Below are 22,007 nucleotides of genomic sequence, written 5' to 3'. Positions count from 1 at the left end.
TCAGGGAAGGATGTCGTGGAAATGTGGGACTTTTTCAAGGAGCAGATACGACGTGTCCTTGATATGTATGTACCGATCAGGCAGGAAAGAAATGGTTGTGTGAGGGAGCCTTGGTTGACGAGGGAGGTTGAATGTCTAGTAAAGAGGAAGAAGGAGGCTTACATAAGGTTGAGGAAACAGGGTTCAAACAGAGCAGTGGAGGGAGACAGGATAGTCAGAAGGGACCTGAAGAAAGGGATTAGGAGAGCTAAGAGAGGGCATGAAAAATCCTTGGCGGATAGGATCAAGGATAACCCCAAGGCATTTTATGCTTATGTGAGAAACCTGAGAATGACGAGAACGAGGGTAGGTCCGATCAAGGACAGTAGTGGGAGATTGTGTATTGAGTCGGAAGAGATAGGAGAGGTCTTGAACAAGTACTTCTCTTCAGTATTTACGAACGAGAGGGACCGTATTGTTGAAGAGGAGAGTGTGAAACGGACTGGTAAGCTCAAAGAGATACTTGTTAGGAAGGAAGATGTGTTGGACATTTTGAACAGCTTGAGGATAGACAAGTCCCCCGGGCCTGACGGGATATATCCTAGGATTGTGTGGGAAGCAAGAGAGAAAATTGCAGTACCGTTGGCAATGATCTTCTCGTCTTCACTGTCAACGGGGGTGGTACCAGGGGACTGGAGAGTAGCGAATGTTGTGCCCCTGTTCAAAAAAGGGAATAGGGATAACCCCGGGAATTACAGGCCAGTTAGTCTTACTTCTGTGGTAGGCAAAGTAATGGAAAGGGTACTGAGGGATAGGATTTACGAGTATCTGGAAAGACACTGCTTGATTAGGGACAGCCAGCACGGATTTGTGAAGGGTAGGTCTTGCCTTACAAGTCTTATTGAATTCTTCGAGGAGGTGACCAAGCATGTGGATGAGGGTAGAGCAGTGGATGTAGTGTACATGGATTTTAGTAAGGCATTTGATAAGGTTCCCCATGGTAGGCTTATGCGGAAAGTCAGGAGGCATGGGATAGAGGGAAATTTGGCCAATTGCATAGAGAACTGGCTAACCGGTCGAAGTCAGAGAGTGGTGGTAGATGATAAATATTCAGCCTGGAGCCCAGTTACAAGTGGAGTTCCGCAGGGATCAGTTCTGGGTCCTCTGCTGTTTGTAATTTTTATTAATGACTTGGATGAGGGAGTCGAAGGGTGGCTCAGTAAATTTGCAGATGATACGAAGATAGGTGGAGTTGTGGACAGTGAGGAGGGCATTTGTCGTTTGCAAAGGGACTTAGATATGATGCAGAGCTGGGCTGAGGAGTGGCAGATGGAGTTCAACCCTGCCAAGTGTGAGGTTGTCCATTTTGGAAGAACAAATAAGAATGTGGAATACAGGGTTAATGGTAGGGTTCTTAGTCAGGTGGAGGAACAGAGGGATCTTGGGGTCTATGTACATAGATCTTTGAAAGTTGCCACTCAGGTGGATAGAGTTTGTAAGAAGGCCTATGGAGTATTATCGTTCATTAGCAGAGGGATTGAATTCAAGGGTCGTGAAGTGATGTTGCAGCTGTACAGGACTTTGGTTAGGCCACATTTGGAGAACTGTGTGCAGTTCTGGTTGCCTCACTTTAGGAAAGATGTGGAAGCTTTGGAGAGGGTGCAGAGAAGATTTACCAGGATGTTGCCTGGAATGGAGAATAAGTCGTACGAGGATAGGTTGAGAGTTCTCGGCCTTTTCTCGTTGGAACGGCGAAGGATGAGGGGTGACTTGATAGAGGTTTATAAGATGATCAGAGGAATAGATAGAGTAGACAGTCAGAAACTTTTTCCCCGGGTACAACAGAGTGTTACAAGGGGACATAAATTTAAGGTGAAGGGTGGAAGGTATAGGGGAGATGTCAGGGGTGGGTTCTTTACCCAGAGAGTGGTGGGGGCATGGAATGCGCTGCCCATGGGAGTGGTAGCGTCAGAATCATTGGCGACCTTTAAGCGCCATTTGGATAGGTACATGGATGGTTGCTTAATCTAGGATAGACGTTCGGCACAACATCGTGGGCCGAAGGGCCTGTTCTATGTTCTATGTTCTATGTTCTAGAATGAATGACTGGCAGCCAGGAGATGAACTAAATGCTTTCTGACTGTGGTGTAATTAATTACTCAAGAGTTGAATGGAACTAATTAGAATAATTTACAGGAAGCTAACAAGGGAAAGTGAGAGACTGGGAAATAGAGAATAGAGATGAAATTCAACTTGTTGATAGCACTGGAGACTAACAGGCTGATGTGTATCTGAAGATGCCGATGGTGATTTGAAGCCAGGGAATGAAGGAGCAGTGAATGATCACACTAACACTGTGAAACCACTCTGTAAACTCGAGTCAAGGAGTGCGTGAATAGAACAGATCTTGATGGCACACCTTGGGCTTGGAAAGACTGCAGCAAGTGCTGACTTAGTGAAGGTGGTTAACTAATTAAGTGAGGTTCTAGTCAACTCGGGGAAAGTGAGGACTGCAGATGCTGGAGGTCAGACTCGAAGAGTGTGATGCTGGAAGAGCACAATAGGTCAGGCAGCATCCGAGGAGCAGGAGAGTTTTATCCGGGCTTATGCCCTTCCGTCAACTCTCCCGCTCCTCGGCTGCTGCCTGACCAGCTGTGCTTTTCCAGCATCACACTCTTCGACACTAAGCAAGTGAGATGACGGGTCAGCTTTGGTTTGGAAGGGGGAGACCATAGGTGACGTACTGAGAGTTTGCAGTCAGATGTTTAACCAGGAGTACCTGTATCAGTAGCAGCCCTCACAGTGCCAGAGCCCCTGACCTAATAAGGCAGTAAGGCAGTAGTGACGAGGGGACTCTTGGGGTGGGGGGGTGGTGTTGGTGATGCCAGTTTCCTCCATTAAAGGCTGTTTAAGAGCTGGTGCAGAATAGCTGTATCCTACACTGTAACAACTCTGTAATTACTGTGCTAAGATGCTGTTTCTATTGACTCCTCCCCTGCAAGTAGGGGTCACGTTCTCACAATAAAAGGAATCGACTATTTCTGGTTGAGAAGAGGGTACATTTCTTTAGTTTTGAATGGCCAGTCACTGAGTATGTTCAAAATTCAAATCACTTAGTGCCCACTGAGGCATTGAGGGATATAGGGAATGGGGTCATATCGAAATGAGCAATAAGCTTATTAAATGGTGGAGCAGGTTTGAAGAAGCTGAGTGCTGTCCTCCTGCTCCGGTTTCTAATGTTCATCGCTCATCGCAGTCCTGTCTTCAATTCTTGTTGATGAGGGAGATGCACTCATCAGGGTACCCAGCCTCTGTACTGTTGTTGTGGCCACAGTGTTGATCCACTCACCAGGTCAGCGTTTACTCATTACTGTATCAAAGGTATCAGTACTGACCAGTTCTCAGGTAACGGTGAAGCTGATGGTCAGATGGATTGGTTTTGGCTCCAGCGGTTGCCAAGGCAGCATGAGTGTTGCCCTGCTGTTATTGGCTGAAGTCTGAATATTGCTGAGTGTCATTGTTGGGATAAGTTGGGGTGATGGGTGAGGCAGTGACTGAGTGATGTGGTGAATTGAGCAGAACTGTAGTTAGTTTTTAGTGTTTGGATGAAGTTGGAGATATTGGGCAGAGGGGCTATTTAGGGGTCAGGAGCACAGGGGCAACACATTATGGAATTACTGTGGGATCATGTGATGTGTGAGTAGTATTGGGGACTGGGAATCCAGTTTTAAATTCACTAAAGCACTTGTGTGTTATAATCTTTTCCCTGATCCCCTTCCCTTCTGAAGCCAGGATCACACCATCCTAACCTCACAACCAAGCCAACGCTGACCCCTCTACCTCACCAACAAGAAGACCACATCTCCTCGTACTCTGTGAATGTCGATGTTGTGTCATACCTAATTGATGTATCAGCCTGCCCTGTGGTGAATCTTTAATGAATTTATTTTCCTTCCCTACAGAGTGAGCAGAACAATGTGAGGAATCGTAAGCCTGGCAGCAGCCCCCAGCAAATCCCCAGCTCCCAATCAGAGTGATGCTTAAACTCTGTGTACTCGGCCTGGCCCAGCAACTCCCCTTCAGTTATGGAACCCAGTGAAAGAAAGGGATTTACAAAATTCTCCTGCTGAATAACAAACATCTGTTGCACGGGTCTCTGCGAGTGTGTTTTGGAGCATCACAGGGGTTGCTGATGTTCGAGTTTGCTGTGGGTGCAGCGTGTCCTTCCAGCTTGAAGTAAAGTGAAGCTGCTGAATCCCTGTCCTCCTTTTCAATCAATTTTTCCCCTCAGCAGAAAATCTTGCTGCTTGCTCCCAGTGCTTTAATTTTGTTTAAATTCCAAGTCATTGGGACACTTGAGTGAGTGGGTGGGTTTGCCAGCAGTCCTGTCCCCCATGGGTTTGGGTTTCTGATGCTGTGCTAGCTTTAACCACATCCTGTCATTTGTTACTAACCTGGCTCTGTCCATTCTTTTAATGCAGATTTGTAGAAAACCAAAAAAAGAGCTTTTTTTTTAAACCAGCACTCCTAAGTACTTTTGGCACAGGCCAGTTTTGTTTAAACTCTGTTTAAACTGAGTGGGTGTTGTACAGAAACAGCACTACCATAGCCAGTATCTTCTAACAGCTCAGTCTCCAGCTCTGTGTTCACAATCCATTAGTTATTCACTGAATTTACTGTCCTCAACTACAGTTAGTACTGTCACAAGTGAGAGATTTAATGCTACACTGCTGCTATTGAACCACATCATGTGGATGAACTCCTGAGGAGATGATGGTTAAATTGCACTCTGATATTCCCCACTCAGTGTGAATAACTGAGTTCACTCCATGATAGATGCATTACAGATAGATAGATCTGTATACATACATCTTACCCCATCTCTCTCCGTTCCCCATATTCAACCTTCCTTTTTTTTCCCAACCTGTGCCCTTCACCCTCTCTGCCTCTCCCCTACTAACCTCTTCCACTTTCACACTTGCTCACCAACCCCCTCTGCAGTCACCCAAGTTTGAAAGGGTCCAGATCCCTGTCCAGGTCAGTCTACTAAAACCAATCAGTCATTGCAGACTGAGAATGAAAAGTGAAAATGGAGATCTCTCGACCTGTCTTGCTCAGCCTTCTTCCTATTCCTCAAACCTATGATTTAAATCAACACTAGTCCATCATTCCTGTGAACCTATGGACAAGGAACAGTATCCAGCATGGAAATCTGTGTACAGCACAAAACTTAAAGGGGCCAATGGAAATCTGTGGAACAAGCAACAACAAACAGCGGAAGAAAAGCCAAACGCTGTGGATGCTGGGAACCTTGGAAGAAAGGACAAGTGCTGGAGAAATTCAGCAGGTTGTGCAGCATTAGTGCAGAGAAACCGGGTTAATGTCTTCAGTCCAGTATGTCAGTTCTGAAGAAATCATACTGGACTCTCAATGTTCACTCTGTTCTTCTCTCCATAGGTGCTACCAGACCTGCTGAGTTTCTCCAGTGTTCAGTGGTTTTATTTCTGTACAAAAGCAATTCAAACAAATGTAACAATCAAGGGAAGCCCAGATGTTACTCTCCTGCTTCTGGCAATTTAACTGTGCAAACTACTAGGAGCTTCTCTCAGTTTCTTGAGTACAGATGACCCTGAACTGTTCCAGGGGTAGGACTGTACCTCCACAGTACAGGATGGCTTTGCTGAGCTCGGATGGTTATAATGTGATCCTTGACTAAGATTCGATTTTCTTTTGGCACTGATAATGTAACTGAAATGTTTAATTTTTGTACAATCAATTATTGCTGTTCAGCTATGTAATCACCTACACTGCCCTTAATCTGTGACTTCAATTGGTCACTTTATTCCCTCGACTTCCTCGAGATGCTGCTTGTTTTAGTCTGAAGAGTGGATGAGTTAATGTTTTTGCAGACAGAGTCATGATCGTGTTCTAATGGATTTATTTGGAGGTGCAGAATCAATCTGCTGCGGATTCACAAACTGTCCAATCCTCATCCCCACAGCTGATAGGCTGAATATTCACCAATCAGACTGAACTCATTGAGTTTGTCCATTTAACAATTGGCAACCTTCTGACATTCCCAGGTCCTCCTGCCCCAGCCCAGCACCTGCATCCGAACACTAGCAAGACTAATGAAAGGGCAGGCTCCATCACTGCTGCTTGCACCAATGTGAACTGAGCAGAGAGAACATTCAATGTCATTACTTGTGAATGAGAGGTTAGGACATGAAGCTGTCAATGGTCCCTGTCTGACTTTGAGAGGTCTGTGATATCAGTGACTGTGAAGTGTAGAGAAGGGGCACTGGGAAGGTTGGCCAATTTCAGGATTTGCCCTCAAGGCAAGTTGTTGGAACGGAGTGAGGGGGAAGGTTCGTCTCCACCTCCTGTGCTATGCTTGATGTGGAGAGTAGGAGAAAGCCCACCTTCTCCTCCGCAACAGCGATGACTGTATCGGCGCTACCTCGTGCTCCCACGAGGAGGTTGAACAGTTCATCCACTTTACTAACGCCTTCCACCCCGACCTCAAATTTACCTGGACCGTCTCAGACTCCTCCCTCCCCTTCCTAGACCTCTCCGTTTCTATCTCAGACGACCAACTCAACATGGACTTTTACTATAAACCGACCAACTCCCACCCTGCCCCCTGTAAAAACGCCATCCCATATGCCCAATTCCTTCACCTTCACTGCATCTGCTCCCAGGAGGACCAGTTCCAATACCGAACAACCCAGATGGCCTCCTTCTTCAAAGACCGCAATTTCCCCTCAGACGTGGTTGACGATGCTCTCCACCGCATCTCCTCCACTTCCCGCTCCTCCGCCCTTGAGCCCCGTCCCTCCAATTGCCACCAGGGCAGAACCCCACTGTTCCTCACCGACCACTCCACCATCCTTCATCATTTCCGCCACCTCCAAACGGACCCCACCACCAGGGATATATTTCCCTCCCTTTCCCTATCAGCGTTCCAGAAAGACCACTCCCTCCACAACTCCCTCGTCAGGTCCACACCCCCCCACCAACCCAACCTCCACTCCCGGCACCTTCCCCTGCAACCGCAAGAAATGCAAACTTTGCACCCGCACCTCCCCCCTTACTTCCCTCCAAGGCCCCAAGGGATCCTTCCATATCCGTCACAAATTCACCTGCACCTCCACACACATCATTTACTGTATCCGCTGCACCCGATGTGGCCTCCTCTACATTGGGGAGACAGGCCGCCTACTTGTGGAATGTTTCAGAGAACACCTCTGGGACCCATACCAACCAACCCAACCGCCCCGTGGCTGAACACTTTAACTCCCCCTCCCATCCCACCAAGGACATGCAGGTCCTTGGCCTCCTCCATCGCCAAACCATGGCAAAACGACGCCTGGGGGAATAGCGCCTTCAACTTCCGCCTAGGAACCCTCCAACCACACGGGATGAATGCAGATTTCTCCAGTTTCCTCATTTTCCCCTCCCCCCATCTTGTCTCAGTCCCAACCCTCGGACTCAGCACCGCCGTCCTAACCTGCAATCTTCTTCCTGACCTCTCCGCCCCCACCCCCTCTCCGGCCGATCATCCTCACCTTAACCTCCTTCCACCTATCGCATTCCCAACACCCCTCCCCCAAGTGCCTCCTCCCTACCTTTTATCTTAGCCTGCTGGACACACTTTCCTCATTCCATTTTAATTTTAAGAATCAGATAATGGGTTCAGAAGGAGAGGGAGGGTTCTATTGGTTTGCTGTGATGTGCTTCACCCCAAGCAACAAGCCAGTTATGAGCTTTCTGTTGGCAGTGGTGGAGAGGGTGGGCAGTGCACTAACACTGAAGATGGAACGAAGACTGAGGAGGAATGGTAGTAATGGGAATGAAAGTGGTCAGGACTGTAACAACCCCAACCTAGCTAATGTTGCCCATTCTATATGAGCAGAAGTCAGTTATAGCAGATTAAATACCTGCTGGTGGACCAAGAGGTAGATGTAATCATTTTCCCTCTTCCCTGACTCTTAGTTTGGATTTAGTGTGCCTGTTCTGTAGTTTGGAGACGTTTAGGTAGCAGAGGCACAGCGGTCTGCACCAGCTCATTTATTATGCTGTCCTCCTCCTGTTGAATCCTCTGGACCAGAATAAATGTAGCTATAACCTCCTTAACCTTCCTGCTGTCGGCTCGTTTGAGAACGGTGAAGCTGCCTTCCTGGCGATCTCGCTGAGGCGTTGTTCAATAAAACCATTCCAGGACACTGCAGAACAGAAGCGACCTTCCTGTAGGACCCTTTCCAAGTTAGACTGGACATGTGCAGAGTGACTCCCTCTGGTACATTTAAGTGTCAAAGGGAAAACAATGAATAAGGTTATAATGAATGTTGAGCTGCTGTGGAAAATTAGCTGCAGCTTCAGTGATGGGGATAATGTTTGTAGCCTGTATTTGCCTTTTTGAAGTGAAGTCTATGCATCGAGCCTGTTGTACCCTAGGAAGCTATAATGTTTGGATGTTCCAACATTTCAGTATTATGTGGAGACTTCACCCATATTAATACAGTAAAGGGAGATAGGCTGTCAAAGCTTTTCATGTTCTGCCCGTCAGGATGGATTTGTTAGAACACTAGATTTGAGTAGCAAGTTATCCTGTTTTCGCTAGATCAGTATAAATGGTTGTCCCATTTGAAATTTGCTATTCTTGTGATTATATCCTGATGGGTGTAACATGAGAAGCTTGCACTCCCTTTACATTAGTAATAGGATTCTGTTAGGTTATTGCTCATGTACTGAGTTGAGTGTCGGTGCCAATCTGAATTGAGGCCATTGCAGATAACTACATAGATAAAAGCAGCCCTTGGCTCCTGAACTTGGGGTTTTCATTTTGGTTCAGCCATCTGACTGCTACAGTGAGCACAACACAGTAAGACCAGGCAGCACCAACAAGGTACTTTCCTCTGGAAACAACAAGTCATGGCCATCCTGGTGGTATAGGGGCTGTTGGCATGTGCCGCTCATAGTAACTGTCCCCTTTCTTGCTCAGTGTTAAGTGCAGGTGGTTTGCTGTCACCCCCCCCCCCCCCCCCCAGTCAGAGACTGCTAGGTTGCACTAGTAACACTATACTGTGGATATGGTGGGGTGGGCAGACTGGGCACAACTGTAACCAAACAATGTTCTCAGCAACATTGCACAGACAGTTTTCTCAAAAACCAGCAGACCCTTGAGATTCTTGCACCTCCAACACTAGTAAAACTAACAATGCAATTTTCAGTTGAACTTTGTTTAACCTGCTATTGGCATTGGTCAGTAATGGATGTTAAATAATTCTGTGCATTTTTGTAGTTTTTATCATTTGCAATGATTAACATGAGATTTATTTCTGAAGTTAGTCAGCAATATAATAAATCATTGACTAGCAGATGTCACAAATTCTGATGGTTGAATATTTAAAGGAAGTAATGGTATTAAATACTATTAATCTATTTACTGCTAGAACTTTCCTGTACTCTCTCTGTGTTTGTCATTTTTCTAAAATTTCCTTTAATTCAAATCTAGTTTTGGTCATTTCACTATCTCATCAACAGTATGGAAATCTATCCCCAGTGCTGTTCAGTCAGTAGCAGGTACCATGCAGGACAGGATAGGGTCTCCCTGACTCACTTCTCAAATCCACCCTCCAAGACTTTAGAGCTATTTATTGATACAGTTTGGTTCCGATCTAGAAAGCTTCTCCTGTGTGTGGTTTATTGCCAGTCCCACAGTCCATTGCTACAGAAGACCATCACTGCTACCTTTATCTCAAAGGGCTGAGCATAAGCCTTTGGTGTCATGGTAGTGTTCCAGCCTCTGAGGCAGGAGGTGCAGGATTTGAACTCTGCTCGATCCAGCAGGTAGAGAACAGAGCTCCTGCTCTGTGTTTGAGGCTGATGTCCAGCAGCCTCTCTGTATTCGGAGAAAGATGTGAGACAAACTGACCAGCATGTGAATCCTCCTACTTCCTCACACCATTTCCCAAAGTCCACACCAACCCGCCGAAGCGCAACCCACCCATGCCCCTACATCTACCCCTTACCTAACACTACGGGTAATTTAGATTGACCAATTCACCTGACCTGCACATCTTTGGACTGTGGGAGGAAACCGGAGCACCTGGAGGAAACCCACACAGACACGGGGAGAATGTGCAAACTCCACACAGTCACCTGAGGTGGGAATTGAGCCCGGGTCTCTGGCGCTGTGAGGCAACAGTGCTAACCACTGTGCCACCGTGCTGTCCACAAAGGTGTTGGTGAAGGTTTGGGGTAAATGGGCTGATTGGAGGTGTGGGTGCTCCCTCCAAGGCCTGGAGTTTGAGACAGTTTGTTTCTGCCTGTCCCCAACAATGTTTATTGATGCCTTTGTGAATTTTGTCTTTCTCCATTTTACTTGGTCACAAGTCAGGCTCGCCCATGACTCTGGGATCTTTGGTTGTGCCTCTCCAATACTGAGGTACTCTGTTGTAGATTGGCCAAGTCTAAGGAAGGAAGTAGCAACCTCCCATATTCCTGCTTGCAATTAAATGATTGGTACCTGTCCATGTTAGCACTGCTGTCTCACAGCACCACTCACCAGCCTTGGGCAACTGTCTGTGTGAAGTTTGCACATTCTCCCCATGTCTGCGTAGGTTTCCTCCCACAGTCCAGGGATGTGCAGGTTAGGTGAATTAGCCATGGTAAGTTACCCATAATGTTCAGGGATGTGTAGGTTAGGTGCATTAGTCAGGAGTATGTGTAGATTAATAGCAAAGGGGAATGGGTCTGGGTTGGTTACTCTTCAGAGGGTCAGTGGGGATCTATTGGGCCAAATGGCCTGCTTCCACACTGTAGGAATTCTATGAATTATATACAGTCAATGTTTAAGATTTAAAAAAGAATATATTGGATCAACCTGGTATATGGGAGTTTCTTTGCCCAGAATCTGAATGGAATAACGTGGCAGAAAGCAACCTGGGAAATTCTGCACAAAATCACGGGCTGATTGGGAAAGCAGATTAGTTGCATTGCAGATCCTTTCCCCACTTGCCTATGTGAGGCTGCACAAACCTCCAGATCAGAGGTTGATGCCTTAACCCTTATGATCTGAAAATTGCAAATCTCAGATGATGAATGTTGGAAGGAGATGGCCTAGTGGTATTATTGTCAGATTATTAATCTAGACACCCTGATAATGTCCTGGGGACCCAGGTTCAAATCCTGCCATGGTGGAATTTGAATTAATTTTTTTTAAAATCTGGAATTAAGAATCAAATGATGACCATGAAACTATTGCCAATTGTCAGAAAAACCCATCTGGTTCATTTATGTCCTTCAGGGAAGGAAATCTGCCATCCTTACCCAGTCTGGCCTACATGTGACTCCAGACCCACAGCAATGTGGCTGACTCGCAGTTGCCCTCTGAAATGGCCAAGCGAGCCATTCAGTTGTACCAATAATAACAAGGTCTCAAAGAAATGAAACTGGACAGACCACCGGGCATCCACCCAGGCACCGGAAAAGGCAATGGCAGAAACACCCCTGCTGACCTTGCAAAGCCCTCCTCACTACCATCTGGGGTTAGTGCCAACACTGGGAAGCCTGTCTCACAGACTAGCCAACAGCCTAACTCAGTCATACTCACGGAATCCTCCCTTCCAGACAATGTCCCAGACCCCACCATCACCATCCCTGGATATGCCCTGTCCCACCAACAGGACACACCCAGCAGAGGGGTGTGGCACAGTGGGATACAGTAGAGAAGGAGTTGCCCTGGGATTCCTCAACAGTGAATCCAGATCCCATGAAGTTTCATGGTTTAAACATGGTCAAGGAAACTGCCTACTGGTTACCACATACCTCAGCTGATGAATCAGTACTCCTCCGTGTTGAACCATACTTGGAGGAAGCACTGAGGGTGGTAAGGGCATGAAATGTACTCTGGGTAGGGCATTTCAACGTCTACCACCAAGAGTGGCTCAGCTGCAGCATTACTGATTGAGCTGGTCAGGTCCTCAAGGACATTGCTGCTAGACTCGGTCTGTGGCAGGTGGTGAGGGGACCAACAAGTGGGAAAAATATGTTGACCTCATTCTAATCAATCTGCAGACTGTTGGTGCATCTGTCCATGACATTATCAGTAAGAGTGAACACCACACTGTCCTTGTCGAGACAAAGTCCCACCTTCACATTGAGAACAATTGCATTGTGTAGCACTATCACCATGTTAAATGGGACAGACTCAGAGCAGATTGTTACAAGGATGTTGCCAGTGTTGGAGGATTTGAGATATAGGGAGAGGCTGAATTGGCTGGGGCAGTTTTCCCTGGAGAATCCAAGGCTAAGGGTGACCTTATGGAGGTTTATAAAATCAGGAGGGACATGGATAGGGTAAATAGATAAGGCCTTTTCCCTGGAATGAGTGAGTCCAGAGCTCGAGGGCATAGGTTTAGTGTGAGAGGAGAAAGATTTAAAAGGGACCTAAGAGGCAACATTTACAAACACAGGGTGGTGTGTGTATGGAATAAGCTGCCAGAGGAAGTGATGGAGGCTGGTACAATTACAGCATTTCAAAGGCCTCTGGAAGGGTAAATGAATAGGAAGAGTTTAGAGGGATATGGCCAAGTGCTGGCAAATGAGATTAGATTAGTTTAGGATATCCAATCGGCATGGATAAATTGGACCGAAGGTTCTGTTTCCGTGCTGTACATCTTTATGAGATATAGCAGCTCTAGACTGGGGCATCCATGAGACACTGTGGGCCATCAACAGCAGCAGGACTGTACTCCAGTACAATCTGCAACCTCACAGCCCGGCATATCCCCCACTCAACCATTACCTTCACACCATCGGATCAACCCTGGTTCAATGGGGAGTGCAGGAGGGCATGCCAGGAGCAGCATCAGGCATACCTGGTGAAGCCACCAAACAGCAAGTGATAGACAGAACCAAGCAATCCCATGACAAACGGATCAGATTGAAGCTTTGCAGTCCTACTACATCCAGTCATGAACAGTGGTGGATGATTTAAAAACTCACTAGAGAGGGAGCCTCCACACATATCCCCATCCTCAGTGAAGGAAGAGCCCAGCACATCAGTGTGAAAGATAAGGTTGTGGATGATCCAGTGATCCTCAACATCACAGATACCAGGCTTCAACAAATTCAATTCACTCCACATGATATCAAGAAACAGTTGGAGACACTGGATACTACAAAGGCTATGGGCCCTGACAATATTCCCGCAATAGGACTGACGACTTGTGCTCCAGAACGTGCCACTCCCCTTGCTAAGCTGTTCCAGTATATTTACAACACTGGCATCTATCCGACAATGTGGAAAATTGTCCAGATATGTCCTGTACATACAAAGCAGGACCAATCCAACCCGACGAATTACCCCCCCATCAGTTGACCCTCGATTGTCAGTAAAGATGATGCAAGGGGTCATTAACAGCGCTATCAAGCAGCACCTGCTCAGTGACGCCCAGTTTGGGTCCCCCCAAGGTCACTCAGCTCCTGACTTCATTACAGCCTTGGGTCAAACATGGACAAAAGAGCTGAATCCTACAGGGGAGGGGAGAGGGACAGCCCTTGACTGAATTATACAAAGTGTGGCATCAAGGAGCCCTAGCAAAACTGGAATCAATGGGTATCAAGGCAACTCTCCGCTGGTTATGGTTGTGGTTGGTGTAGGTCAATCATCTCAGCTCCAGGACAGCTCTGCAGGAGTCCCTCAGGTAGTGTCCAAGGCCCAACCATCTTCAGCTGTTTCATCAATGACCTTCCTCCCATCAGAAGGTTCAAAGTGGGGATGTTCGCCGATGATTGCACAATGTTCAGCTCCATTCCCGACTCCTCAGATACTGAAGCAGTCTGTGTCCAAATGCTAAGAGATCTGGACAATATCCAGGCTTGGGCTGACAACTGGCAAGTAACATTCACCTCGCTCTCCACTGGAGTTGTACCTGAGGACTGGAGGGAGGCAAATGTAATTCTTCTCTTCAAGAAAGGAAATAGGAAATCCCCAGCATAGAACATAGAACATAGAACAATACAGCACAGAACAGGCCCTTCGGCCCACGATGTTGTGCCGAACTTCTATCCTAGATTAAGCACCCATCCATGTACCTATCCAAATGCCGCTTAAAGGTCGCCAATGATTCTGACTCTACCATTCCCACGGGCAGCGCATTCCACGGGCACCACTCTCTGGGTAAAGAACCCACCCCTGACATCTCCCCTATACCTTCCACCCTTCACCTTAAATTTATGTCCCCTTTACAGACCAATTACAGACCAGTAAGTCTCACGTCTGTCGTCTGCAAGGTGTTAGAAAGGATTCTGAGGGATATGATTTATGACTATCTGGAAGAGCATGGCTTGATTAAATGCAGTCAACACGGCTTTGTGAGGGGCAGGTCATGCCTCACAAATCTTATCGAGTTTTTGAGGATGTTACTAGACAAGTTGATGAGGGTCGAGCTGTGGATGTGGTGTATATGGACTTCAGCAAGGCATTTGATAAGGTTCCCCATGGTAGGCTCATTCAGAAGGTCAGGAGGAATGGGATTCAGGGGAACCTAGCTGTCTGGATACAGAATTGGCTGGTCGACAGAAGACAGCGAGTGGTAGTAGTAGGAAAATATTCTGCCTGGAAGTCTGTGGTGAGTGCTGTTCCACAGGGCTCTGTCCTTGGGTCTCTATTGTTTGTAATTTTTATTAATGACTTGGATGAGGGGATTGAAGGATGGGTCAACAAGTTTGCAGATGACACAAAGGTTGGAGGTGTCGTTGACAGTATAGAGGGCTGTTGTAGGCTGCAGCAGGACATTGACAGGATGCAAAGATGGGCTGAGAGATGGCAGATGGAGTTCAACCTGGATAAATGCGAGGTGATACATTTTGGAAGGTCGAAATTGAAAGCTGAGTACAAGATTAAGGATAGGATTCTTGGCAGTGTGGAGGAACAGAGGGATCTTGTTGTGCAGGTACATAGATCCCCTAAAATGGCCACCCAAGTGGACAGGGTTGTTAAGAAAGTATATGGTGTTTTGGCTTTCATTAACAGGGGGATTGAGTTTAAGAGTCGTGAGATCTTGTTGCAGCTCTATAAAACTTTGGTTAGACCGCACTTGGAATACTGCGTCCAGTTCTGGTCGCCCTATTATAGGAAAGATGTGGATGCTTTGGAGAGGGTTCAGAGGAGGTTTACCAGGATGCTGCCTGGACTGGAGGGCTTATCTTATGAAGAGAGGTTGACTGAGTTCGGACTTTTTTCATTGGAGAAAAGGAGGAGGATAAGGGGACCTAATTGAGGTATACAAGATAATGAGAGGCATAGATAGAGTCGATAGCCAGAGACTATTTCCCAGGGCAGAAATGACTAACATGAGGGGTCATAGTTTTAAGCTGGTTGGAGGAAAGTATAGAGGGGATGTCAGAGGTGGGATCTTTACACAGAGAGTTGTGAGAGCATGGAATGCGTTGCTAGCAGCAGTTGTGGAAACAAGGTCATTGGGGACATTTAAGAGACTCCTGGACATGCATATGGTCACAGAAATTTGAGGGTGCATACATGAGGATCAATGATCGGCACAACATCGTGGGCTGAAGGGCCTGTTCTGTGCTGTACTGTTCTATGTTCTATGTTCTATGATCTTCACTCAGTCAGTACTCAGTAACTGTACATATCCTATCCACTGGTTATGGTGTTATATAGAACATAGAACAATACAGCACAGAACAGGCCCTTCGGCCTACGATGTTGTGCCGAACATTTGTCCTAGCTTAAGCACCCATCCATGTACCTATCCAATTGCCGCTTAAAGGTCACCAATGATTCTGACTCTGCCACTCCCACAGGCAGCGCATTCCATGCCCCCACCACTCTCTGGGTAAAGAACCCACCCCTGACATCCCCCCTATACCTTCCACCCTTCACCTTAAATTTATGTCCCCTTGTAACACTCTGTTGTACCCGGGGAAAAAGCCTCTGACTGTCTACTCACCTATTCCTCTGATCATCTTATAAACCTCTATCAAGTCACCCCTCATCCTTCGCCGTTCCAACGAGAAAAGGCCGAGAGCTCTCAACCTATCCTTGTACGACCTATTCTCCATTCCAGGCAACATCCTGGTAAACCTTCTCTGCACCCTCTCCAAAGCTTCCACATCTTTCCTAAAGTGAGGCGACCAGAACTGCACACAGTTGTCCAAATGTGGCCTAACCAAAGTCCTGTACAGCTGCAACATCACTTCACGACTCTTGAAATCAATCCCTCTGCTAATGAATGCTAATACACCATAGGCCTTCTTACAAGCTCTATCCACCTGAGTGGCAACTTTCAAAGATCTATGAACGTAAACCCCAAGATCCCTCTGCTCCTCCACCTTACTAAGAACCCTACCATTAACCCTGTATTCCACATTCTTATTTGTCCTTCCAAAATGGACAACCTCACACTTGACAGGGTTGAACTCCATCTGCCACTCCTCAGCCCAGCTCTGCATCATATCTAAGTCCCTTTGCAGCTGACAACAGCCCTCCTCACTGTCCACAACTCCACCTATCTTCGTATCATCTGCAAATTTACTGACCCACCCTTCGACTCCCTCTTCCAAGTCATTAATAAAAATTACAAACAGCAGAGGACCCAGAACTGATCCCTGCGGAACTCCACTTGTAACTGGGCTCCAGGCTGAATATTTACCATCTACCACCACTCTTTGACTTCGATCGGTTAGCCAGTTCTCTATCCAACTGGCCAAGTTTCCCTCTATCCCATGCCTCCTGATTTTCCGCATACGCCTACCATGTGGAACCTTATCAAATGCCTTACTAAAATCCATGTACACTACATCCACTGCTCTACCCTCATCCACATGCTTGGTCACCTCCTCAAAGAATTCAATCAGACTTGTAAGGCAAGACCTACCCTTCACAAATCCGTGCTGGCTGTCCCTAATCAAGCAGTGTCTTTCCAGATACTCGTAAATCCTATCCCTCAGTACCCTTTCCATTACTTTGCCTACCACAGAAGTAAGACTAACTGGCCTGTAATTCCCGGGGTTATCCCTATTCCCTTTTTTGAACAGGGGCATAACATTCGCCACTCTCCAGTCCCCTGGCACCACCCCAGTTGAGAGTGAAGACGAGAAGATCATTGCCAACGGTACTGCAATTTCCTCTCTTGCTTCCCACACAATCCTAGGATATATCCCGTCAGGCCCGGGGGACTTGTCTATCCTCAAGTTGTTCAAAATGTCCAACACATCTTCCTTCCTAACAAGTATCTCTTCAAGCTTATCAGTCCGTTTCACACTCTCCTCTTCAACAATACGGTCCCTCTCGTTTGTAAATACTGAAGAAAAGTACTCATTCAAGATCTCTCCTATCTCTTCCGACTCAATACACAGTCTCCCACTACTGTCCTTGATCGGACCTACCTTCGTTCTCGTCATTCTCATGTTTCTCACATACACTTAAAGGCCTTGGGGTTATCCTTGATCCTATCCGCCAAAGATTTTTCATGACCTCTCTTAGCTCTCCTAATCCCTTTCTTCAGCTCCCTCCTGGCTATCCTGTATCCCTCCACTGCTCTGTCTGAACCTTGTTTCCTCAACCTTATGTAAGCCTCCTTCTTCCTCTTTACTAGACATTCAACCTCCCTCGTCAACCAAGGTTCCCTCACACGACCATCTCGTTCCTACCTGACAGGTACATACATATCAAGGGCATGTCGTATCTGTTCCATGTTTCCACGACATCCTTCCCTGACAGCCTATGCTCCCAACTTATGCTCCTCAGATCCTGTCTTACAGCATCGTATTTACCCTTCCCCCAATTGTAAAACCTACCCTGTTGCACACACCTATCTCTCTCCATAACCAAGGTGAAAGTCACAGAATTGTGGTCACCATCACCAAAATGTTCACCCACTAACAAGCCCACCACTTGTCCCGGTTCATTACCGAGTACCAAATCCAATATGGCCTCCCCTCTGGTCAGACAATCTACATACTGAGTTAGAAAAGCTTCCTGGACACACTACACAAACACCGCCCCATCCAATCTACTTGATCTAAAGAGCTTCCAGTCAATATTTGGGAAGTTGAAATCTCCCATGACTACGACCCTGTGGCTTCTGCACCTTTCCAAAATCTGTTTCCCAATCTGTTTCTCCACATCTCTGTTGCTACTGGGGGCCTATAATAAACACCCAACAAGGTGACTGCACCTTTCCTATTTCTGACTTCAGCCCATACTACCTCCAGAGGCAGATCCCCCTCAAACTTCCTTTCTGCAGCCGTTATACCATTTCTAATTAGCAATGCCACCCCCCCTCCTTTTTTACCACCCTCCCTAATCTTACTGAAACATCTGTAACCAGGAACCTCCAATAGCCATTCCTGTCTCTCTTCTATCCACGTTTCCGTGATGGCCACAACATCGTAGTACCAGGTACCGATCCACGCCTTAAGTTCACCCACCTTATTTCTGATACTCCTTGCGTTGAAGTATACACACTTGAGCCCGTCTCTGTGTCCGCAAGTAGTCCCTGTCAGTGCTACCTTCTCCACAGCCTCCCTACAGTCTTGGGCATCCTGACACACAGCTAGCTTACTTGCTGGACTACAAGTCCAGATCCCATCCCCCTGCCAAATTTGTTTAAACCCCCCGAAGAGCGCTAGCAAACCTACCCCCCAGGATATTGGTGCCCTTCTGGTTCAGGTGCAACCCGTCCTGCTTGTTCAGGTCCCACCTTCCCCAGAATGCAGTCCAATTGTCCAAATATCTCAAGCCCTCCCTCATACACCATCCTTGCAGCCACGTGTTTAACTGCACTCTCTCCTTATTCCTTGCCTCACTGTCACGTGGCACCGGCACCAACCCAGAGATGACGACTCTGTCTGTCCTAGCTTTTAGCTTCCAGAGCTCCTGAATGACCTCCCCACCCCTCTTCCTACCTATGTCGTTGGGTGCCAATGTGCACCACAACTTCTGGCTGCACACCCTCCCCCTTAAGGATTCTGAAGACACGGTCCGAGACGTCTCGGATCCTGGCACCCGGGAGGCAACAAACCATCCGAGAGTCTCGCCCATGTCCACAGAACCGCCTGTCTGTCCCTCTAACTAGAGAGTCTCCTATAACTAGCGCTCTCCTCCTCTCCCCCTTTCCCTTCTGAGTCTCAGAGCCAGACTTCGTACCAGAGACCTGGTCACTGCAGCTTACCCCTGCTAGGCCGTCCCCCAACAGTATCCAAAGTGGTATTCTTACTGTTGAGGGAAACGACCACAGGGGAACCCTGCACTGCCTGCTTCCTCCCCTCCCACCCCTAACTGTTACCCAGCTACCTCTGTTCTCTGGCGTAACTATGTCCCTGTAGCTTCTATCAATCACCCTCTCAGCCTCTCAAATAATCCACAGTTCATCCAACTCCAGCTCCAGTTCCCTAATGCGGTCTGTGAGGAGCTGGAGCTGGCTGCACTTCCTGCAGGTGAAGTCAGCAGGAGCATCGGTGGTCACCCCTACCTCAAACATCCTGCAGGAGGAATATTCCACTGCCTGCGCTGCCATAACTCTACACTTAGTCTCCAAATCAAGAACACTAACTACCTTACCTGTTCGGCCGACTGAGTCCTTTTCTTTAGGTTAGAGAAGGATGGAGGGTGGGAGACACTACACATGTAGTGTCTTGGGTTCCTTCTCCTCTCAAACTTCTTACCTTCGCAGAAGCCTCTGTTGACGACTTCCAGGTTCCCGCTCCGAGTTGGAAAAAAACACAGACGGCGAAAAGAAAAGCATTAATTTAAACTGGTCTCCGCTTACCTTCCGGCTCCCCTCTCTGTGCGCCCGCTGTAGCATTGACTGTTACCTCAGTCAGTAATCAATAAATGCACATATCCTGTTCACAGGTAATGGTGCTCCCTCAGTCAGTACTCAGTAAAAGTACATATTCTGTGCACAGTTAATGGTGTGACCTCAGTCATTACTCAGGAACCGTACATATCCTGTTCACAAGTAATGGTGTTCCCTCATTCAGTACTGAGTAACTACACATATCCTGTTTACAGGTAATGGTGTTACCTCAGTCAGAACGCAGGAACTGCACATACCCTGTACACAGGTAATGGTCTTCACTCAGCCAATTCTCAGTAACTGCACATATCCTGTTCACAGGTAATGGTCTTCACTCAGTCAGTACTCAGTAACTGCACATATCGTGTCCACATGTAATAGAACATAGAACATAGAACATAGAACATAGAAAAATACAGAGCAGTACAGGCCCTTCGGCCCTCGATGTTGCGCCGACCGAAGCCTACCTAACCTACACTAGCCCAAGAACCTCCATATGCTTATCCAATGCCCGCTTGAATGACCATAAAGAGGGAGAGTCCACCACTGATACTAGCAGGGCATTCCATGAACTCACGACTCCCTGGGTAAAAAATCTACCCCTAACATCTGTCCTATACCTACCACCCCTTAATTTAAAGCTATGCCCCCTCGTAATAGCTGACTCCATACGTGGAAAAAGGTTCTCATGGTCAACCCTATCTAAACCCCTAATCATCTTGTACACCTCTATCAAGTCACCCCTAAACCTTCTTTTCTCCAATGAAAACAGCCCCAAGTGCCTCAGCCTTTCCTCATACGATCTTCCTACCATACCAGGCAACATCCTGGTAAACCTCCTCTGCACTCGTTCCAATGCCTCCACATCCTTCCTATAGTATGGCGACTAAAACTGCACACAATACTCCAGATGAGGCCGCACCAGAGTCTTATACAACTGCAACATGACCTCAGGACTCCGGAACTCAATTCCTCTACCAATAAAGCCCAGTACACCATATGCCTTCTTCACAGCACTATTTACCTGGGTGGCAACTTTCAAAGATCTGTGTACATGGACACCAAGATCCCTCTGCTCATCCACACTACCAAGTAGTCTACCATTAGCCCAGTACCCCATCTTTTTGTTACTCTTACCAAAGTGAATCACCTCACACTTAGCTACATTGAATTCCATTTGCCACCTTACTGCCCAGCTCTGCAACTTATGTATATCCCGCTGTAACTTGCCACATCCTTCTTCGCTGTCCACAACTCCACCGACTTTCGTGTCATCCGCAAACTTGCTCACCCAGCCTTCAAGCCCCTCCTCCAGGTCATTTATAAAAATGACAAACAGCAATGGTCCCAAAACAGATCCTTGTGGAACACCGCTAGTAACTGCGCTCCAAGATGAACCTATACCATCAACTACTACCCTCTGTCTCCTTCCAGCCAGCCAATTCCTAATCCAAACCTCCAACTCACCCTCAATGCCATACCTCCGTAGTTTTTGCATTAGCCTGCCATGGGGTACCTTATCGAACGCCTTGCTAAAATCCATATACACCACATCTACTGCTTTACCCTCGTCCACTTCCTTGGTCACCTTCTCAAAGAATTCAATAAGGTTTGTGAGGCATGACCTGCCCTTCACAAAACCATGCTGACTATCCTTGATCACATTATTCTAATCCAGATGTTCATAAATCCTATCCCTTACTTCTCTCTAAGACTTTGCCCACAACAGAAGTGAGACTCACCGGCCTATAGTTACTAGGGTTATCCCTGCTCCCCTTTTTGAACAAGGGAACCACATTCGCTATCCTCCAGTCTTCTGGCACTGTCCCCGAAGACAAGGACGACCTAAAAATCAAGGCGAATGGCTCCGCTATCTCCTCCCTAGCTTCCCAGAGGATCCTAGGATAAATGCCATCAGGCCCAGGGGACTTATCTATTTTCATCCTTTCCAGTATTCCCCAGACCTCTTCCCTACATACCTCAAGGCCATCCATTCTAATCACTTGTGACTCAATATTCACATCAGCAACAGTGTCCTGTTCCTGAGTGAATACTGACGAAAAGTATTGATTTAGTGTCTCACCAATCTCCTCCGCCTCCACACACAACTTCCCACTACTATCCTTGACTGGACCGATACCTACCCTAGTCATCCTTTTATTCCTGACATACCTATAGAAGGCCTTTGGGTTT

At 47.1% G+C, this 22,007-nt stretch overlaps 1 protein-coding gene across 9 annotated transcripts in view; it reads left to right on the top strand.

Moving 5' to 3' along the window:
• pnpla6 (patatin-like phospholipase domain containing 6) overlaps positions 1 to 9,436 on the top strand; it is a 224,021-nt gene extending 214,585 nt beyond the window's left edge. For all 9 annotated transcript variants that reach the window (XM_072564052.1, XM_072564051.1, XM_072564054.1 and 6 more), the window contains one exon: positions 3,942 to 9,436. In XM_072564052.1, coding sequence (XP_072420153.1) covers positions 3,942 to 4,016 — 75 coding nt within the window. In that variant the 3' untranslated portion in view covers positions 4,017 to 9,436. The remainder of the gene's footprint in view (positions 1 to 3,941) is intronic.
• Positions 9,437 to 22,007: the final 12,571 nt, after the last annotated feature.

The sequence above is a fragment of the Chiloscyllium punctatum genome, chromosome 46 (genome assembly GCF_047496795.1).
Source record: "Chiloscyllium punctatum isolate Juve2018m chromosome 46, sChiPun1.3, whole genome shotgun sequence".
NCBI lineage: Eukaryota > Metazoa > Chordata > Chondrichthyes > Orectolobiformes > Hemiscylliidae > Chiloscyllium > Chiloscyllium punctatum.
The sequence above is the reverse complement of the archived record's forward strand: the minus strand, read 5'-3'. Positions and strand labels throughout refer to the sequence as shown.